At 37.4% G+C, this 20755-nt stretch overlaps 1 protein-coding gene across 3 annotated transcripts in view; it reads left to right on the top strand.

The window, feature by feature from the left end:
* Positions 1-20755, top strand: part of LOC106592748 (formin-like protein 3) — a 127189-nt gene that overhangs the window by 81504 nt on the left and 24930 nt on the right. For 2 of the 3 annotated variants that reach the window (XM_045696308.2, XM_045696306.2), the window contains exons 5-8: positions 13605-13751; positions 14737-14845; positions 15096-15172; positions 16109-16202. In XM_045696308.2, the coding sequence (XP_045552264.1) occupies positions 13605-13751; positions 14737-14845; positions 15096-15172; positions 16109-16202 (427 nt within the window). The remainder of the gene's footprint in view (positions 1-13604; positions 13752-14736; positions 14846-15095; positions 15173-16108; positions 16203-20755) is intronic. The other variant, XM_045696309.2, reaches the window with a different exon arrangement.

Below are 20755 nucleotides of genomic sequence, written 5' to 3'. Positions count from 1 at the left end.
ACAGTCTCTCTCTAGTCTGGTTTTAAACGTTTAGAAACAGTAGATCTTTACTGTATTCGTTGACACTCTCTCTCTAGTCTGGTTTTAAACATTTAGAAACAGCAGATCTTTACTGTATTCGTTGACAGTCTCTAGTCTGGTTTTAAACATTTAGAAACAGTAGATCTTTACTGTATTCGTTGACAGTCTCTCTCTAGTCTGGTTTTAAACGTTTAGAAACAGTAGATCTTTACTGTATTCGTTGACAGTCTCTCTCTAGTCTGGTTTTAAACCTTTAGAAACAGTAGATCTTTACTGTATTCGTTGACAGTCTCTAGTCTGGTTTTAAACATTTAGAAACAGTAGATCTTTACTGTATTCGTTGACAGTCTCTCTAGTCTGGTTTTAAACATTTAGAAACAGTAGATCTTTACTGTATTCGTTGACAGTCTCTCTCTAGTCTGGTTTTAAACATTTAGAAACAGTAGATCTTTACTGTATTCGTTGACAGTCTCTCTAGTCTGGTTTTAAACATTTAGAAACAGTAGATCTTTACTGTATTCGTTGACAGTCTCTCTCTAGTCTGGTTTTAAACATTTAGAAACAGTAGATCTTTACTGTATTCGTTGACAGTCTCTCTCTAGTCTGGTTTTAAACATTTAGAAACAGTAGATCTTTACTGTATTCGTTGACAGTCTCTCTAGTCTGGTTTTAAACATTTAGAAACAGTAGATCTTTACTGTATTCGTTGACAGTCTCTCTAGTCTGGTTTTAAACGTTTAGAAACAGTAGATCTTTACTGTATTCGTTGACAGTCTCTCTCTAGTCTGGTTTTAAACATTTAGAAACAGTAGATCTTTACTGTATTCGTTGACAGTCTCTCTAGTCTGGTTTTAAACATTTAGAAACAGTAGATCTTTACTGTATTCGTTGACAGTCTCTCTCTAGTCTGGTTTTAAACATTTAGAAACAGTAGATCTTTACTGTATTCGTTGACAGTCTCTCTAGTCTGGTTTTAAACATTTAGAAACAGTAGATCTTTACTGTATTCGTTGACAGTCTCTCTCTAGTCTGGTTTTAAACATTTAGAAACAGTAGATCTTTACTGTATTCGTTGACAGTCTCTCTAGTCTGGTTTTAAACATTTAGAAACAGTAGATCTTTACTGTATTCGTTGACAGTCTCTCTCTAGTCTGGTTTTAAACATTTAGAAACAGTAGATCTTTACTGTATTCGTTGACAGTCTCTCTCTTTTCTGGTTTTAAACGTCTAGAAACAGTAGATCTTTACTGTATTCGTTGACAGTCTCTCTAGTCTGGTTTTAAACGTTTAGAAACAGTAGATCTTTACTGTATTCGTTGACAGTCTCTCTCTAGTCTGGTTTTAAACATTTAGAAACAGTAGATCTTTACTGTATTCGTTGACAGTCTCTCTCTAGTCTGGTTTTAAACATTTAGAAACAGTAGATCTTTACTGTATTCGTTGACAGTCTCTCTCTAGTCTGGTTTTAAACATTTAGAAACAGTAGATCTTTACTGTATTCGTTGACAGTCTCTCTCTAGTCTGGTTTTAAACATTTAGAAACAGTAGATCTTTACTGTATTCGTTGACAGTCTCTCTAGTCTGGTTTTAAACATTTAGAAACAGTAGATCTTTACTGTATTCGTTGACAGTCTCTCTAGTCTGGTTTTAAACATTTAGAAACAGTAGATCTTTACTGTATTCGTTGACAGTCTCTCTAGTCTGGTTTTAAACGTTTAGAAACAGTAGATCTTTACTGTATTCGTTGACAGTCTGTCTAGTCTGGTTTTAAACATTTAGAAACAGTAGATCTTTACTGTATTCGTTGACAGTCTCTCTCTAGTCTGGTTTTAAACGTCTAGAAACAGTAGATCTTTACTGTATTCGTTGACAGTCTCTCTCTAGTCTGGTTTTAAACATTTAGAAACAGTAGATCTTTACTGTATTCGTTGACAGTCTCTCTCTAGTCTGGTTTTAAACGTTTAGAAACAGTAGATCTTTACTGTATTCGTTGACAGTCTCTCTCTAGTCTGGTTTTAAACATTTAGAAACAGTAGATCTTTACTGTATTCGTTGACAGTCTCTCTCTAGTCTGGTTTTAAACATTTAGAAACAGTAGATCTTTACTGTATTCGTTGACAGTCTCTCTCTAGTCTGGTTTTAAACATTTAGAAACAGTAGATCTTTACTGTATTCGTTGACAGTCTCTCTAGTCTGGTTTTAAACGTTTAGAAACAGTAGATCTTTACTGTATTCGTTGACAGTCTCTCTAGTCTGGTTTTAAACGTTTAGAAACAGTAGATCTTTACTGTATTCGTTGACAGTCTCTCTAGTCTGGTTTTAAACATTTAGAAACAGTAGATCTTTACTGTATTCGTTGACAGTCTCTAGTCTGGTTTTAAACGTTTAGAAACAGTAGATCTTTACTGTATTCGTTGACAGTCTCTCTCTAGTCTGGTTTTAAACATTTAGAAACAGTAGATCTTTACTGTATTCGTTGACAGTCTCTCTAGTCTGGTTTTAAACGTTTAGAAACAGTAGATCTTTACTGTATTCGTTGACAGTCTCTCTGTAGTCTGGTTTTAAACATTTAGAAACAGTAGATCTTTACTGTATTCGTTGACAGTCTCTCTAGTCTGGTTTTAAACATTTAGAAACAGTAGATCTTTACTGTATTCGTTGACAGTCTCTCTAGTCTGGTTTTAAACGTTTAGAAACAGTAGATCTTTACTGTATTCGTTGACAGTCTCTCTAGTCTGGTTTTAAACATTTAGAAACAGTAGATCTTTACTGTATTCGTTGACAGTCTCTCTAGTCTGGTTTTAAACATTTAGAAACAGTAGATCTTTACTGTATTCGTTGACAGTCTCTAGTCTGGTTTTAAACATTTAGAAACAGTAGATCTTTACTGTATTCGTTGACAGTCTCTCTAGTCTGGTTTTAAACGTTTAGAAACAGTAGATCTTTACTGTATTCGTTGACAGTCTCTCTCTAGTCTGGTTTTAAACGTTTCGAAACAGTAGATCTTTACTGTATTCGTTGACAGTCTCTCTAGTCTGGTTTTAAACATTTAGAAACAGTAGATCTTTACTGTATTCGTTGACAGTCTCTCTCTAGTCTGGTTTTAAACATTTAGAAACAGTAGATCTTTACTGTATTCGTTGACAGTCTCTCTAGTCTGGTTTTAAACGTTTAGAAACAGTAGATCTTTACTGTATTCATTGACAGTCTCTCTCTACTCTGGTTTTAAACATTTAGAAACAGTAGATCTTTACTGTATTCGTTGACAGTCTCTCTCTAGTCTGGTTTTAAACATTTAGAAACAGTAGATCTTTACTGTATTCGTTGACAGTCTCTCTAGTCTGGTTTTAAACATTTAGAAACAGTAGATCTTTACTGTATTCGTTGACAGTCTCTCTCTAGTCTGGTTTTAAACATTTAGAAACAGTAGATCTTTACTGTATTCGTTGACAGTCTCTCTAGTCTGGTTTTAAACATTTAGAAACAGTAGATCTTTACTGTATTCGTTGACAGTCTCTCTCTAGTCTGGTTTTAAACATTTAGAAACAGTAGATCTTTACTGTATTCGTTGACAGTCTCTCTAGTCTGGTTTTAAACATTTAGAAACAGTAGATCTTTACTGTATTCGTTGACAGTCTCTCTCTAGTCTGGTTTTAAACATTTAGAAACAGTAGATCTTTACTGTATTCGTTGACAGTCTCTCTCTAGTCTGGTTTTAAACATTTAGAAACAGAAGATCTTTACTGTATTCGTTGACAGTCTCTCTAGTCTGGTTTTAAACATTTAGAAACAGTAGATCTTTACTGTATTCGTTGACAGTCTCTCTAGTCTGGTTTTAAACATTTAGAAACAGTAGATCTTTACTGTATTCGTTGACAGTCTCTCTAGTCTGGTTTTAAACGTTTAGAAACAGTAGATCTTTACTGTATTCGTTGACAGTCTCTCTCTAGTCTGGTTTTAAACATTTAGAAACAGTAGATCTTTACTGTATTCGTTGACAGTCTCTCTAGTCTGGTTTTAAACATTTAGAAACAGTAGATCTTTACTGTATTCGTTGACAGTCTCTCTCTAGTCTGGTTTTAAACGTTTAGAAACAGTAGATCTTTACTGTATTCGTTGACAGTCTCTCTCTAGTCTGGTTTTAAACATTTAGAAACAGCAGATCTTTACTGTATTCGTTGACAGTCTCTAGTCTGGTTTTAAACATTTAGAAACAGTAGATCTTTACTGTATTCGTTGACAGTCTCTCTCTAGTCTGGTTTTAAACGTTTAGAAACAGTAGATCTTTACTGTATTCGTTGACAGTCTCTCTCTAGTCTGGTTTTAAACCTTTAGAAACAGTAGATCTTTACTGTATTCGTTGACAGTCTCTAGTCTGGTTTTAAACATTTAGAAACAGTAGATCTTTACTGTATTCGTTGACAGTCTCTCTAGTCTGGTTTTAAACATTTAGAAACAGTAGATCTTTACTGTATTCGTTGACAGTCTCTCTCTAGTCTGGTTTTAAACATTTAGAAACAGTAGATCTTTACTGTATTCGTTGACAGTCTCTCTAGTCTGGTTTTAAACATTTAGAAACAGTAGATCTTTACTGTATTCGTTGACAGTCTCTCTCTAGTCTGGTTTTAAACATTTAGAAACAGTAGATCTTTACTGTATTCGTTGACAGTCTCTCTCTAGTCTGGTTTTAAACATTTAGAAACAGTAGATCTTTACTGTATTCGTTGACAGTCTCTCTAGTCTGGTTTTAAACATTTAGAAACAGTAGATCTTTACTGTATTCGTTGACAGTCTCTCTAGTCTGGTTTTAAACGTTTAGAAACAGTAGATCTTTACTGTATTCGTTGACAGTCTCTCTCTAGTCTGGTTTTAAACATTAGAAACAGTAGATCTTTACTGTATTCGTTGACAGTCTCTCTAGTCTGGTTTTAAACATTTAGAAACAGTAGATCTTTACTGTATTCGTTGACAGTCTCTCTCTAGTCTGGTTTTAAACATTTAGAAACAGTAGATCTTTACTGTATTCGTTGACAGTCTCTCTAGTCTGGTTTTAAACATTTAGAAACAGTAGATCTTTACTGTATTCGTTGACAGTCTCTCTCTAGTCTGGTTTTAAACATTTAGAAACAGTAGATCTTTACTGTATTCGTTGACAGTCTCTCTAGTCTGGTTTTAAACATTTAGAAACAGTAGATCTTTACTGTATTCGTTGACAGTCTCTCTCTAGTCTGGTTTTAAACATTTAGAAACAGTAGATCTTTACTGTATTCGTTGACAGTCTCTCTCTAGTCTGGTTTTAAACGTCTAGAAACAGTAGATCTTTACTGTATTCGTTGACAGTCTCTCTAGTCTGGTTTTAAACGTTTAGAAACAGTAGATCTTTACTGTATTCGTTGACAGTCTCTCTCTAGTCTGGTTTTAAACATTTAGAAACAGTAGATCTTTACTGTATTCGTTGACAGTCTCTCTCTAGTCTGGTTTTAAACATTTAGAAACTGTAGATCTTTACTGTATTCGTTGACAGTCTCTCTCTAGTCTGGTTTTAAACATTTAGAAACACTAGATCTTTACTGTATTCGTTGACAGTCTCTCTCTAGTCTGGTTTTAAACATTTAGAAACAGTAGATCTTTACTGTATACGTTGACAGTCTCTCTAGTCTGGTTTTAAACATTTAGAAACAGTAGATCTTTACTGTATTCGTTGACAGTCTCTCTAGTCTGGTTTTAAACATTTAGAAACAGTAGATCTTTACTGTATTCGTTGACAGTCTCTCTAGTCTGGTTTTAAACGTTTAGAAACAGTAGATCTTTACTGTATTCGTTGACAGTCTCTCTAGTCTGGTTTTAAACATTTAGAAACAGTAGATCTTTACTGTATTCGTTGACAGTCTCTCTCTAGTCTGGTTTTAAACGTCTAGAAACAGTAGATCTTTACTGTATTCGTTGACAGTCTCTCTCTAGTCTGGTTTTAAACATTTAGAAACAGTAGATCTTTACTGTATTCGTTGACAGTCTCTCTCTAGTCTGGTTTTAAACGTCTAGAAACAGTAGATCTTTACTGTATTCGTTGACAGTCTCTCTCTAGTCTGGTTTTAAACATTTAGAAACAGTAGATCTTTACTGTATTCGTTGACAGTCTCTCTCTAGTCTGGTTTTAAACATTTAGAAACAGTAGATCTTTACTGTATTCGTTGACAGTCTCTCTAGTCTGGTTTTAAACATTTAGAAACAGTAGATCTTTACTGTATTCGTTGACAGTCTCTCTAGTCTGGTTTTAAACATTTAGAAACAGTAGATCTTTACTGTATTCGTTGACAGTCTCTCTAGTCTGGTTTTAAACATTTAGAAACAGTAGATCTTTACTGTATTCGTTGACAGTCTCTCTAGTCTGGTTTTAAACATTTAGAAACAGTAGATCTTTACTGTATTCGTTGACAGTCTCTCTCTAGTCTGGTTTTAAACGTTTAGAAACAGTAGATCTTTACTGTATTCGTTGACAGTCTCTCTAGTCTGGTTTTAAACATTTAGAAACAGTAGATCTTTACTGTATTCGTTGACAGTCTCTCTAGTCTGGTTTTAAACATTTAGAAACAGTAGATCTTTACTGTATTCGTTGACAGTCTCTCTCTAGTCTGGTTTTAAACATTTAGAAACAGTAGATCTTTACTGTATTCGTTGACAGTCTCTCTCTAGTCTGGTTTTAAACATTTAGAAACAGTAGATCTTTACTGTATTCGTTGACAGTCTCTCTCTAGTCTGGTTTTAAACGTTTAGAAACAGTAGATCTTTACTGTATTCGTTGACAGTCTCTCTCTAGTCTGGTTTTAAACATTTAGAAACAGTAGATCTTTACTGTATTCGTTGACAGTCTCTCTAGTCTGGTTTTAAACATTTAGAAACAGTAGATCTTTACTGTATTCGTTGACAGTCTCTCTAGTCTGGTTTTAAACATTTAGAAACAGTAGATCTTTACTGTATTCGTTGACAGTCTCTCTCTAGTCTGGTTTTAAACATTTAGAAACAGTAGATCTTTACTGTATTCGTTGACAGTCTCTCTCTAGTCTGGTTTTAAACATTTAGAAACAGTAGATCTTTACTGTATTCGTTGACAGTCTCTCTCTAGTCTGGTTTTAAACATTTAGAAACAGTAGATCTTTACTGTATTCGTTGACAGTCTCTCTAGTCTGGTTTTAAACATTTAGAAACAGTAGATCTTTACTGTATTCGTTGACAGTCTCTCTCTAGTCTGGTTTTAAACATTTAGAAACAGTAGATCTTTACTGTATTCGTTGACAGTCTCTCTAGTCTGGTTTTAAACATTTAGAAACAGTAGATCTTTACTGTATTCGTTGACAGTCTCTCTAGTCTGGTTTTAAACGTCTAGAAACAGTAGATCTTTACTGTATTCGTTGACAGTCTCTCTCTAGTCTGGTTTTAAACATTTAGAAACAGTAGATCTTTACTGTATTCGTTGACAGTCTCTCTCAGTCTGGTTTTAAACATTTAGAAACAGTAGATCTTTACTACATTTAGAAACAGTAGATCTTTACTGTATTCGTTGACAGTCTCTCTAGTCTGGTTTTAAACGTTTAGAAACAGTAGATCTTTACTGTATTCGTTGACAGTCTGTCTAGTCTGGTTTTAAACATTTAGAAACAGTAGATCTTTACTGTATTCGTTGACAGTCTCTCTCTAGTCTGGTTTTAAACGTCTAGAAACAGTAGATCTTTACTGTATTCGTTGACAGTCTCTCTCTAGTCTGGTTTTAAACATTTAGAAACAGTAGATCTTTACTGTATTCGTTGACAGTCTCTCTCTAGTCTGGTTTTAAACGTCTAGAAACAGTAGATCTTTACTGTATTCGTTGACAGTCTCTCTCTAGTCTGGTTTTAAACATTTAGAAACAGTAGATCTTTACTGTATTCGTTGACAGTCTCTCTCTAGTCTGGTTTTAAACATTTAGAAACAGTAGATCTTTACTGTATTCGTTGACAGTCTCTCTCTAGTCTGGTTTTAAACATTTAGAAACAGTAGATCTTTACTGTATTCGTTGACAGTCTCTCTAGTCTGGTTTTAAACGTTTAGAAACAGTAGATCTTTACTGTATTCGTTGACAGTCTCTCTAGTCTGGTTTTAAACGTTTAGAAACAGTAGATCTTTACTGTATTCGTTGACAGTCTCTCTAGTCTGGTTTTAAACATTTAGAAACAGTAGATCTTTACTGTATTCGTTGACAGTCTCTAGTCTGGTTTTAAACGTTTAGAAACAGTAGATCTTTACTGTATTCGTTGACAGTCTCTCTCTAGTCTGGTTTTAAACATTTAGAAACAGTAGATCTTTACTGTATTCGTTGACAGTCTCTCTAGTCTGGTTTTAAACGTTTAGAAACAGTAGATCTTTACTGTATTCGTTGACAGTCTCTCTGTAGTCTGGTTTTAAACATTTAGAAACAGTAGATCTTTACTGTATTCGTTGACAGTCTCTCTAGTCTGGTTTTAAACATTTAGAAACAGTAGATCTTTACTGTATTCGTTGACAGTCTCTCTAGTCTGGTTTTAAACGTTTAGAAACAGTAGATCTTTACTGTATTCGTTGACAGTCTCTCTAGTCTGGTTTTAAACATTTAGAAACAGTAGATCTTTACTGTATTCGTTGACAGTCTCTCTAGTCTGGTTTTAAACATTTAGAAACAGTAGATCTTTACTGTATTCGTTGACAGTCTCTCTAGTCTGGTTTTAAACATTTAGAAACAGTAGATCTTTACTGTATTCGTTGACAGTCTCTCTAGTCTGGTTTTAAACGTTTAGAAACAGTAGATCTTTACTGTATTCGTTGACAGTCTCTCTCTAGTCTGGTTTTAAACGTTTAGAAACAGTAGATCTTTACTGTATTCGTTGACAGTCTCTCTAGTCTGGTTTTAAACATTTAGAAACAGTAGATCTTTACTGTATTCGTTGACAGTCTCTCTCTAGTCTGGTTTTAAACATTTAGAAACAGTAGATCTTTACTGTATTCGTTGACAGTCTCTCTAGTCTGGTTTTAAACGTTTAGAAACAGTAGATCTTTACTGTATTCGTTGACAGTCTCTCTCTACTCTGGTTTTAAACATTTAGAAACAGTAGATCTTTACTGTATTCGTTGACAGTCTCTCTCTAGTCTGGTTTTAAACATTTAGAAACAGTAGATCTTTACTGTATTCGTTGACAGTCTCTCTAGTCTGGTTTTAAACATTTAGAAACAGTAGATCTTTACTGTATTCGTTGACAGTCTCTCTCTAGTCTGGTTTTAAACATTTAGAAACAGTAGATCTTTACTGTATTCGTTGACAGTCTCTCTAGTCTGGTTTTAAACATTTAGAAACAGTAGATCTTTACTGTATTCGTTGACAGTCTCTCTCTAGTCTGGTTTTAAACATTTAGAAACAGTAGATCTTTACTGTATTCGTTGACAGTCTCTCTAGTCTGGTTTTAAACATTTAGAAACAGTAGATCTTTACTGTATTCGTTGACAGTCTCTCTCTAGTCTGGTTTTAAACATTTAGAAACAGTAGATCTTTACTGTATTCGTTGACAGTCTCTCTCTAGTCTGGTTTTAAACATTTAGAAACAGTAGATCTTTACTGTATTCGTTGACAGTCTCTCTAGTCTGGTTTTAAACATTTAGAAACAGTAGATCTTTACTGTATTCGTTGACAGTCTCTCTAGTCTGGTTTTAAACATTTAGAAACAGTAGATCTTTACTGTATTCGTTGACAGTCTCTCTAGTCTGGTTTTAAACGTTTAGAAACAGTAGATCTTTACTGTATTCGTTGACAGTCTCTCTCTAGTCTGGTTTTAAACATTTAGAAACAGTAGATCTTTACTGTATTCGTTGACAGTCTCTCTAGTCTGGTTTTAAACATTTAGAAACAGTAGATCTTTACTGTATTCGTTGACAGTCTCTCTCTAGTCTGGTTTTAAACGTTTAGAAACAGTAGATCTTTACTGTATTCGTTGACAGTCTCTCTCTAGTCTGGTTTTAAACATTTAGAAACAGTAGATCTTTACTGTATTCGTTGACAGTCTCTCTAGTCTGGTTTTAAACATTTAGAAACAGTAGATCTTTACTGTATTCGTTGACAGTCTCTCTCTAGTCTGGTTTTAAACATTTAGAAACAGTAGATCTTTACTGTATTCGTTGACAGTCTCTCTCTAGTCTGGTTTTAAACTCTTTACTGTATTCGTTGACAGTCTCTCTCTAGTCTGGTTTTAAACATTTAGAAACAGTAGATCTTTACTGTATTCGTTGACAGTCTCTCTAGTCTGGTTTTAAACGTTTAGAAACAGTAGATCTTTACTGTATTCGTTGACAGTCTCTCTCTACTCTGGTTTTAAACATTTAGAAACAGTAGATCTTTACTGTATTCGTTGACAGTCTCTCTCTAGTCTGGTTTTAAACATTTAGAAACAGTAGATCTTTACTGTATTCGTTGACAGTCTCTCTAGTCTGGTTTTAAACATTTAGAAACAGTAGATCTTTACTGTATTCGTTGACAGTCTCTCTCTAGTCTGGTTTTAAACATTTAGAAACAGTAGATCTTTACTGTATTCGTTGACAGTCTCTCTCTAGTCTGGTTTTAAACATTTAGAAACAGTAGATCTTTACTGTATTCGTTGACAGTCTCTCTCTAGTCTGGTTTTAAACATTTAGAAACAGTAGATCTTTACTGTATTCGTTGACAGTCTCTCTAGTCTGGTTTTAAACATTTAGAAACAGTAGATCTTTACTGTATTCGTTGACAGTCTCTCTAGTCTGGTTTTAAACATTTAGAAACAGTAGATCTTTACTGTATTCGTTGACAGTCTCTCTCTAGTCTGGTTTTAAACGTCTAGAAACAGTAGATCTTTACTGTATTCGTTGACAGTCTCTCTAGTCTGGTTTTAAACGTTTAGAAACAGTAGATCTTTACTGTATTCGTTGACAGTCTCTCTCTAGTCTGGTTTTAAACATTTAGAAACAGTAGATCTTTACTGTATTCGTTGACAGTCTCTCTCTAGTCTGGTTTTAAACATTTAGAAACTGTAGATCTTTACTGTATTCGTTGACAGTCTCTCTCTAGTCTGGTTTTAAACATTTAGAAACAGTAGATCTTTACTGTATTCGTTGACAGTCTCTCTCTAGTCTGGTTTTAAACATTTAGAAACAGTAGATCTTTACTGTATACGTTGACAGTCTCTCTAGTCTGGTTTTAAACATTTAGAAACAGTAGATCTTTACTGTATTCGTTGACAGTCTCTCTAGTCTGGTTTTAAACATTTAGAAACAGTAGATCTTTACTGTATTCGTTGACAGTCTCTCTAGTCTGGTTTTAAACGTTTAGAAACAGTAGATCTTTACTGTATTCGTTGACAGTCTCTCTAGTCTGGTTTTAAACATTTAGAAACAGTAGATCTTTACTGTATTCGTTGACAGTCTCTCTCTAGTCTGGTTTTAAACGTCTAGAAACAGTAGATCTTTACTGTATTCGTTGACAGTCTCTCTCTAGTCTGGTTTTAAACATTTAGAAACAGTAGATCTTTACTGTATTCGTTGACAGTCTCTCTCTAGTCTGGTTTTAAACATTTAGAAACAGTAGATCTTTACTGTATTCGTTGACAGTCTCTCTCAGTCTGGTTTTAAACATTTAGAAACAGTAGATCTTTACTGTATTCGTTGACAGTCTCTCTCTAGTCTGGTTTTAAACATTTAGAAACAGTAGATCTTTACTGTATTCGTTGACAGTCTCTCTCTAGTCTGGTTTTAAACATTTAGAAACAGTAGATCTTTACTGTATTCGTTGACAGTCTCTCTAGTCTGGTTTTAAACATTTAGAAACAGTAGATCTTTACTGTATTCGTTGACAGTCTCTCTAGTCTGGTTTTAAACATTTAGAAACAGTAGATCTTTACTGTATTCGTTGACAGTCTCTCTCAGTCTGGTTTTAAACATTTAGAAACAGTAGATCTTTACTGTATTCGTTGACAGTCTCTAGTCTGGTTTTAAACGTTTAGAAACAGTAGATCTTTACTGTATTCGTTGACAGTCTCTAGTCTGGTTTTAAACATTTAGAAACAGTAGATCTTTACTGTATTCGTTGACAGTCTCTCTCTAGTCTGGTTTTAAACATTTAGAAACAGTAGATCTTTACTGTATTCGTTGACAGTCTCTCTAGTCTGGTTTTAAACATTTAGAAACAGTAGATCTTTACTGTATTCGTTGACAGTCTCTCTCTAGTCTGGTTTTAAACATTTAGAAACAGTAGATCTTTACTGTATTCGTTGACAGTCTCTCTCTAGTCTGGTTTTAAACATTTAGAAACAGTAGATCTTTACTGTATTCGTTGACAGTCTCTCTCTAGTCTGGTTTTAAACATTTAGAAACAGTAGATCTTTACTGTATTCGTTGACAGTCTCTCTCTAGTCTGGTTTTAAACATTTAGAAACAGTAGATCTTTACTGTATTCGTTGACAGTCTCTCTAGTCTGGTTTTAAACATTTAGAAACAGTAGATCTTTACTGTATTCGTTGACAGTCTCTCTAGTCTGGTTTTAAACATTTAGAAACAGTAGATCTTTACTGTATTCGTTGACAGTCTCTCTCTAGTCTGGTTTTAAACGTTTAGAAACAGTAGATCTTTACTGTATTCGTTGACAGTCTCTCTAGTCTGGTTTTAAACATTTAGAAACAGTAGATCTTTACTGTATTCGTTGACAGTCTCTAGTCTGGTTTTAAACGTTTAGAAACAGCAGATCTTTACTGTATTCGTTGACAGTCTCTCTAGTCTGGTTTTAAACATTTAGAAACAGTAGATCTTTACTGTATTCGTTGACAGTCTCTCTAGTCTGGTTTTAAACATTTAGAAACAGTAGATCTTTACTGTATTCGTTGACAGTCTCTCTCTAGTCTGGTTTTAAACGTTTAGAAACAGTAGATCTTTACTGTATTAGTTGAGAGTCTCTAGTCTGGTTTTAAACATTTAGAAATATCACAGTATCAACTTTGCTGCAGACACGGTCATCTGAGACATCTGATTGGCCAGCGGTAGAATCTCCAGCTTGTCTCTGTTGGCTGATATTTCTGCACGGCAGTCTCAGGGCTACTGTGGCGCAGCTTGGAGGGATCACTGCTTATGGGTCTTTTTTCCAACAATGCAGAGTAAAAGATAAAGATCGAAAATTAAATAAAATATAAGTAGTGACACAAGGAATACATAGGTTGGACTTGATTGTGAGCCAAGTCTGTGCTTTTATATTGTCATGCTGGCATATTATGGACCCGAATGGGAATGACTGAGCCTGTCACCTCTGTGTTGCACTAAGCTTTACTGTGCAGTTCTACTGTATAACATAACCTTTGACCTTTTACCAAGCTGCATTTCTAACCTAATCTACCTCGACCCCCTTCTGCCCATGTCTGTCTGTCTGTCTGTCTGTCTGTCTGTCTGTCTGTCTGTCTGTCTGTCTGTCTGTCTGTCTGTCTGTCTGTTTGCCTGCCTGCCTGTCTTTCTGTCTGTGTCTACCCGTCTGTCCGTCCGTCTGTCTGCTTGTCTGTCCGTCCGTGGCCCAGGTTGAATTTTGAGGGTCTGGAGATGGGGGAGGAGATTTCCCTGGACAAGTCTAAGTCCTGGAGTAGGTCTATAGAGGATCTACATCAGGGCAGCACTCAGCCTTTCTGCAACACGCTGGTCCGCTCTGCGCGCCAGTCTGTTCTCCGGTACGTATCGTCTGCTACTGTGTTGCTGCTGTTACTGTGCCTTGCTCCTCTAACCCTTGGCCCTGACGTATGTTAGCATGTTAGCATATCAGGTAGCCATCCAAACATATGATAGCATGTCAGCTAGTAATCTGCGATGATGATGATGATGATGGTGGCATGATGTTGAGTGGTCTGGGACTGGTGAGGATGTGATAGGATAAGATGATAAGTGATGGGGTATGTGTCGTCACTCCTGATGTCACTGCAGGGGGTTGTGGGTTAATCTGTCTGCTGTTACAGGGACAGAGACGGAGACAGAATGGTTGTTTTTTGGCCGTCTGCACTGTGCGTTTCCTTCCATGTTTGATGGTCTTTCTCCATCCAGATGTGTTCCACTGTTCTGTCATGGACAGATTAGGCCCAGCTGTTCTGAGCTCCACATGTGGGCCGTCTGCCCTGTGATTCTTCATCCAGTGAGCACATCAAGCCAGAGAGAGGAGACCCAGGAGACTCTGTTTCAAAAAGCAGAAGCAGAAAAGATATAGGCGAGAAAAGAGAGAGAGAAAGATGAGAGGATGTGGAGGATAGACTGCTCTGTGATGAGCAGACATCAGCCTGGGGACAAACGGGTGTCAGGAAACTACCCAGAATGCATCAGTAACCACATGGGCCATTTTGGGTCCCTCTGCTATGCCAAATACCCTCTGTGATTCACTTTGAGCTTGGTGGTGGTGGAGCACAAACCCAGTAGATACAGGCACATGGCTGCCAGATATTGTACAGCACTGAGCCTCATTTATACCTCACTTCCTGCTGTTCCAAATCAAGATGTCACAAAAAAAACACAATATGAACACACAATGAAGATGGGCTCTGACTGTTTAGATCAACCAAGAAGAATGAAGTGGAATCATACATTGTTGTTGTGGTTGTTGTTGTTGCAGTATGATAACTAAACATTGAATAAAAACATGTTGTTGTTGACCTTTGCCCTCTGTTGCAGCTATGGCACAGCACCGAACAGCAAAACCATCAAGAACTCACGACTCGTGAGCCAGAAGGACGACGTGCACGTTTGCATCATGTGCTTGCGAGCCATAATGAACTACCAGGTACTGACTGGGGATATCCACTATCAAAGCAACCCCCTGTCACCAATATACAGTATAAACACAAATCACTATTCTCTCTCATTACAAAACAAATGGAAAGGGCATATGCAGCCTCATTTTCTATTTAAGAGTCTGCTGTCTGCTGAGTCTGCTGTAGATGTGTGTGACGTTTCCTGTATGAGCCGCCACAGAGGAGAGTGTTCTTCTGTTTTACCACATCTAGTTTTATCTCTATTTCCTCTCTCTCCAGTATGGCTTCAACCTGGTCATGTCGCACGCACACGCAGTCAACGAAATAGCCCTCAGCCTGAACAATAGGAACTCGAGGTAAGCAGAACTCAGGCCCTACCTCCTTAGCTTGAGAATAGCCATTGTGGAAGATTCTTATAAAGATTCTCATACAAACCAAGATAGTGCAGAGAGAACCCTTGTCACAAGTGAGGATGAGCCAAGCAAAGAGGTAATCCTTGTATACACAAGTCTGACCCACAATAAGAAGTCAATGTAAGAACTCAGGCCACCTCCCCAGCTTGAGAGTATTAAGGGTGGGTCAAGGTGTAGGTCAGGAAAAAGGTGAAACATTTGATCAGCCTGTTCATATGATACACCTCTCCTTCTCCATGGGGGGCGGGGGGCTCCCATCGGCCTTCTCTGTGAAGTTGGGGGGGGGGCTCCCATCGGCCTTCTCTGTGAAGTTGGGGGGGGGGGGGGCTCCCATCGGCTTCTCTGTGAAGTTGGGGGGGGGGGGCTTCCATCGTCTTCTCTGTGAAGTGGGGGGGGGGGGCTCCCATCTGGCAAAGGCATGATTTGCATCCAAAATTGCACCCTATTCCTTATTTAGTGCACTACTTTTGAGAAGGGCCAATAGGGCGCTGGTCAAAAGTAGTGCACAATGTAGGGAATAGGGTTCCATTTGGGACGAAGGCTTGTTATACATCCAGTGTGTTAGACGAATGTTTAGTATAGAGGGGATTACAGTGTTAAAGAGTGGGAGCTGATCCCTTCATAATGACCTCTTTTAGCATAAGTTCTGCTAGACCAGCCCCTGCTATCCTGCTTCTATGTGGGTGTTAAACATCAAAGTATGGATTTATGGATTACAGCTTCTCTATGTCTTCATACAGTGCTTTACCAAGGGTTTTGAATGTATACAGTTGATGGAGAGATGACATATCTTTAAAGATGAAATGTATCAAAGCCATAGTGTGGTGGACGTGAACCACATACAAGTGGAATAGAGTTTGTTTCTTGTTTTGTCTACAGGACTAAAGCCCTGGTTCTGGAGCTGCTGGCCGCTGTGTGTCTGGTTAGAGGAGGCCATGAGATCATACTCTCTGCCTTCGACAACTTCAAAGAGGTGCAGTACAGCACACATCTACAGGAAAATTCTAACAATAGTTCATCCACCAGATCTGATTCAGATACTTTCAGGGTTTGATTGTGTGCCAGGTGGATAGGGTTTGGGGCTGTGGTCGTCACAAAATGTAGTCAGCTGGTGATTGTCAAGCAAATAACTGTCAATCTCATGGTCATTGACCCTTAAATTAACATAAACACATTTAGCATCTCCTAGCTTTCACACATACATGTAGTCTACAAACCATTTTAAATACATATAATATAGCCTACACCTTCACAATAAATCCATTCTTTATTTTAGACATGTCTAAAGAAGCCTGATATGAAGAAATGTAGTCTATTTCAGAAGAAAAGAATAGCATACTCTGAGTTGTCCTTATGTTAGGTCCTGATGCGGCTATGCCATATGGCTGTGGACAAGATCTGCTTCTAATTCGTTGGCATTATTTTACATTATTTTAGGGCAATTGAACAAAGCTGAATAAAATATAAATATTTTCTCCAAATGATTTGAGGGAGTGCTCACACGTGGCTATTCTGTGTTGAGAGGTTAACAAAGTAATAAGTACCCCTATATGCTTAATTCATTAAGAGTTATAATGTAACTTTAGTTGTTCTACAAACATTGGCCTATATGTTTTGATTTGTAACATTGTAAGGCTGCATGATGAGACTAATGATGATTTGAAAAAAGTAGCTTGAAAGGCATGATCTCTGCTTTGTTTTCTGCGCAGGCTGTACACACTCCATCAGTTACTCATTCACAATTTGACAAGCACCTGATAATGCCTCGATTTTCACGGCGGTATCCCCTTTGTGGTCGTAATGCACCCTAAAAACATCCATGCCGTTTGCGGCCCGGAGTGTTGAGTTGTACCCTTCTCCCAGAGTGTGCTGCCCTATCCGAAGTGTCTCACTCACATGGCTCTCCATCACGTGATCAGGTCTTTCTCACAGACTACAAGTTAAGACAGACACATCGGGGACGCAACCGCGGGCGTCCTCATCCAACTCCGAGGTGCATGTGGAAGAACTGTCCATATTTACTTTTTTCAGCCAACAAGATGCGTAGGCCTAACGAACAGTAAAAGCACCAGCCTATGTCAATCTACTATCCCCATAGTACAAAGTCAACCTATTATATTCTGTGTGAGAAATAAATATTTCAAACATAGTCTGGGACAGTTGTGGGATGCGATAGATCCCAAATGAATACAAACCTTTTTTATGCAATGTGGCTGACGTAACAGACCAGAACATTTACCTTGATAAACTATAAGGCTATTTCTTCACATTATAAGCGCTGCAATGCACACATGGTAGTAGGCTATAAGTGTGAATGTTTCATTAGCGGAAAACACCATTATCAAAAGTGACCACAAATGCAATTATGCATGTAATGCTTTTATTATAGTGGAAATGATCTTCCCCAAACTAGAAACTCGCGTGCAGTTTATATATGCCAGTCAGACTCTACACCCCTTGTCAAGCAGATTAAAGTGCTTCATTTAAATAAGTTATTTGGCCACTTTATCTGTGATACAAACCTTATCAAAACGTATAGGCCTATGGGCTAGGCTACATGAGGTGTGATACTAACCTTATTAAAACATATAGGCCTATGGGCTAGGCTACATGAGGTGTGATACTAACCTTATTAAAACATATAGGCCTATGGGCTAGGCTACATGAGGTGTGATACTAACCTTATTAAAACATATAGGCCTATGGGCTAGGCTACATGAGGTGTGATACTAACCTTATTAAAACATATAGGACTATGGGCTAGGCTACATGAGGTGTGCTACTAACCTTATTAAAACATATAGGCCTATGGGCTAGGCTACATGAGGTGTGATACTAACCTTATTAAAACATATAGGCCTATGGGCTAGGCTACATGAGGTGTGATACTAACCTTATTAAACATATAGGACTATGGGCTAGGCTACATGAGGTGTGATACTAACCTTATTAAAACATATAGGACTATGGGCTAGGCTACATGAGGTGTGATACTAACCTTATTACACATATAGGACTATGGGCTAGGCTACATGAGGTGTGATACTAACCTTATTAAAACATATAGGCCTATGGGCTAGGCTACATGAGGTGTGATACTAACCTTATTAAAACATATAGGACTATGGGCTAGGCTACATGAGGTGTGCTACTAACCTTATTAAAACATATAGGCCTATGGGCTAGGCTACATGAGGTGTGATACTAACCTTATTAAAACATATAGGCCTATGGGCTAGGCTACATGAGGTGTGATACTAACCTTATTAAAACATATAGGACTATGGGCTAGGCTACATGAGGTGTGATACTAACCTTATTAAAACATATAGGACTATGGGCTAGGCTACATGAGGTGTGATACTAACCTTATTAAAACATATTGGACTATGGGCTAGGCTACATGAGGTGTGATACTAACCTTATTAAAACATATAGGACTATGGGCTAGGCTACATGAGGTGTGATACTAACCTTATTAAACATATAGGACTATGGGCTAGGCTACATGAGGTGTGATACTAACCTTATTAAAACATATAGGACTATGGGCTAGGCTACATGAGGTGTGATACTAACCTTATTACAACATATAGGACTATGGGCTAGGCTACATGAGGTGTGATACTAACCTTATTAAACATATAGGACTATGGGCTAGGCTACATGAGGTGTGATACTAACCTTATTAAAACATATAGGACTATGGGCTAGGCTACATGAGGTGTGATACTAACCTTATTACACATATAGGACTATGGGCTAGGCTACATGAGGTGTGATACTAACCTTATTAAAACATATAGGACTATGGGCTAGGCTACATGAGGTGTGCGACTATGATTCCAACAAGTCCCAACACATCTCACACATAGTCTCACACATCAGACTATTCTTGATTTAATCTTGTCTTTACATATACTAAATAATATATGTGTGAAATTTGTTTTGATTTAGAATGGACCATTATCATGCACCTGTATCAAAACGGGGGCAGCGGAAAAAAATACATGTCATATATGCACTTAAATAGCAAATGGAGGATGTTTTTCCCTGTGGTTCATTGTCATGCCAGCCAGGTAGGCTATACTCCTGTTGTAAAGCAAAGCAATGTGCTTAATATTAGGAAAGTTGAGAAATAAATATAGTAGGCCTAGCCTATAGAACCCTGATGGGAGCCTCCTCTTTTTAATAGAGGCCATCACTCTGTTTTCTCCTGCAATTGCATAGCCTATAGAAATGTTGCGCAACATGAGCTCATGGTCTCTCATGAAGTGTTTGATTTGATTTTCAGTTACATTTGCATTGATGTCAGAGTGATTAGAGTGAGTAGAGTGCTGAGTACCAGGCAGTTAGCAAGTTTGGTAGACTACTAATGACCATCAGCAGCATCAGAGCTTGGAGAAGCCTAATTACCGTGCCTAAACGTCATGCCGGTGTGGCGGTAATACGGTCACCGCAACAGCCCTAATAGGGTTTATACATTTGGGACTATTCCACTAGTTCCATTGTGCCATGCAAGCTCAATCAATAAAGCAAATACTACTTGAACACAGTTCTGCTAGGCAAAGGCCTAAACCCTGCTATGTCTAGGGCTATTAGTCTCATTAAGCCACCAGATATGAGGCGACCTTGATAAGGATCAACTCCCCATTGGGAGTGAGTGGATCACAAAGGTTTGCTTGGCCTTTCAGATTCTAGCCTGAATAGTCATCTAAACACCGGAACAACCCAATTACTCTGAGTAATCTGCAGAGCCCCACAGAGCCCCAATACTGTAATCAGCCACCCAGTCACAACAATGTGGGATTCAACCAACAGCTTTGTAGTGGGATTTAAAAATGTCATCATAATGACAGTTGACACTTACTGAAATGTTTTGGGCCCTGGTAAAAGTAGTGCAGTATATAGGAGATAGGGTGCCATTTGGGAAGCAGACCTGGTTTATAGCTATATTAGTTCTGTAATGAAGTATTTATTACAGCACAACAACTCTAGGTTAAAGAATGCTGATATGGAATAAGGGGTTGTGTCTTTATTCAAATCTGAGGGTTCTCTTTCGGTTGGGAAATCAGCTCTGTGTTTGTGTGTGTGTGTAACCGTGTGTGTGCGTGTGTGTGCGTGCGTGTGTGTGTGTGTGTGTGTGTGTGTGTGTGTGTGTGTGTGTGTGTGTGTGTGTGTGTGTGTGTGTGTGTGTGTGTGTGTGTGTGTGTGTGTGTGTGTGTGTGTGTGTGTGTGTGTGTGTGTGTGTGTGTGTGTGTGTGTGTGTGTGTGTGTGTGTGTGTGTGTGTGTGTGTCTGGCGAGATCTTTATCCCTTTGCCTTATTTTCTTATGTTCCCTTCCCATGATTTCCTATAATCAGGAGGTCTTTTCATTCCAAATGGAGTGTGTTGACCTTTGCTTACACTCATATCCTTGGCATCCCAGGTGGCATTTTTTTGTTTTTATCATACTTCATGAATATATTGAAGTATATCCGTGATAAAATTGACTTTTGTATATTTTAAATGATCTAAATTGTAACA

This window comes from Salmo salar, chromosome 15 (genome assembly GCF_965601325.2).
Source record: "Salmo salar chromosome 15, fSalSal1, whole genome shotgun sequence".
NCBI lineage: Eukaryota > Metazoa > Chordata > Actinopteri > Salmoniformes > Salmonidae > Salmo > Salmo salar.
This window is presented reverse-complemented; position numbering and strand designations above follow the sequence as displayed.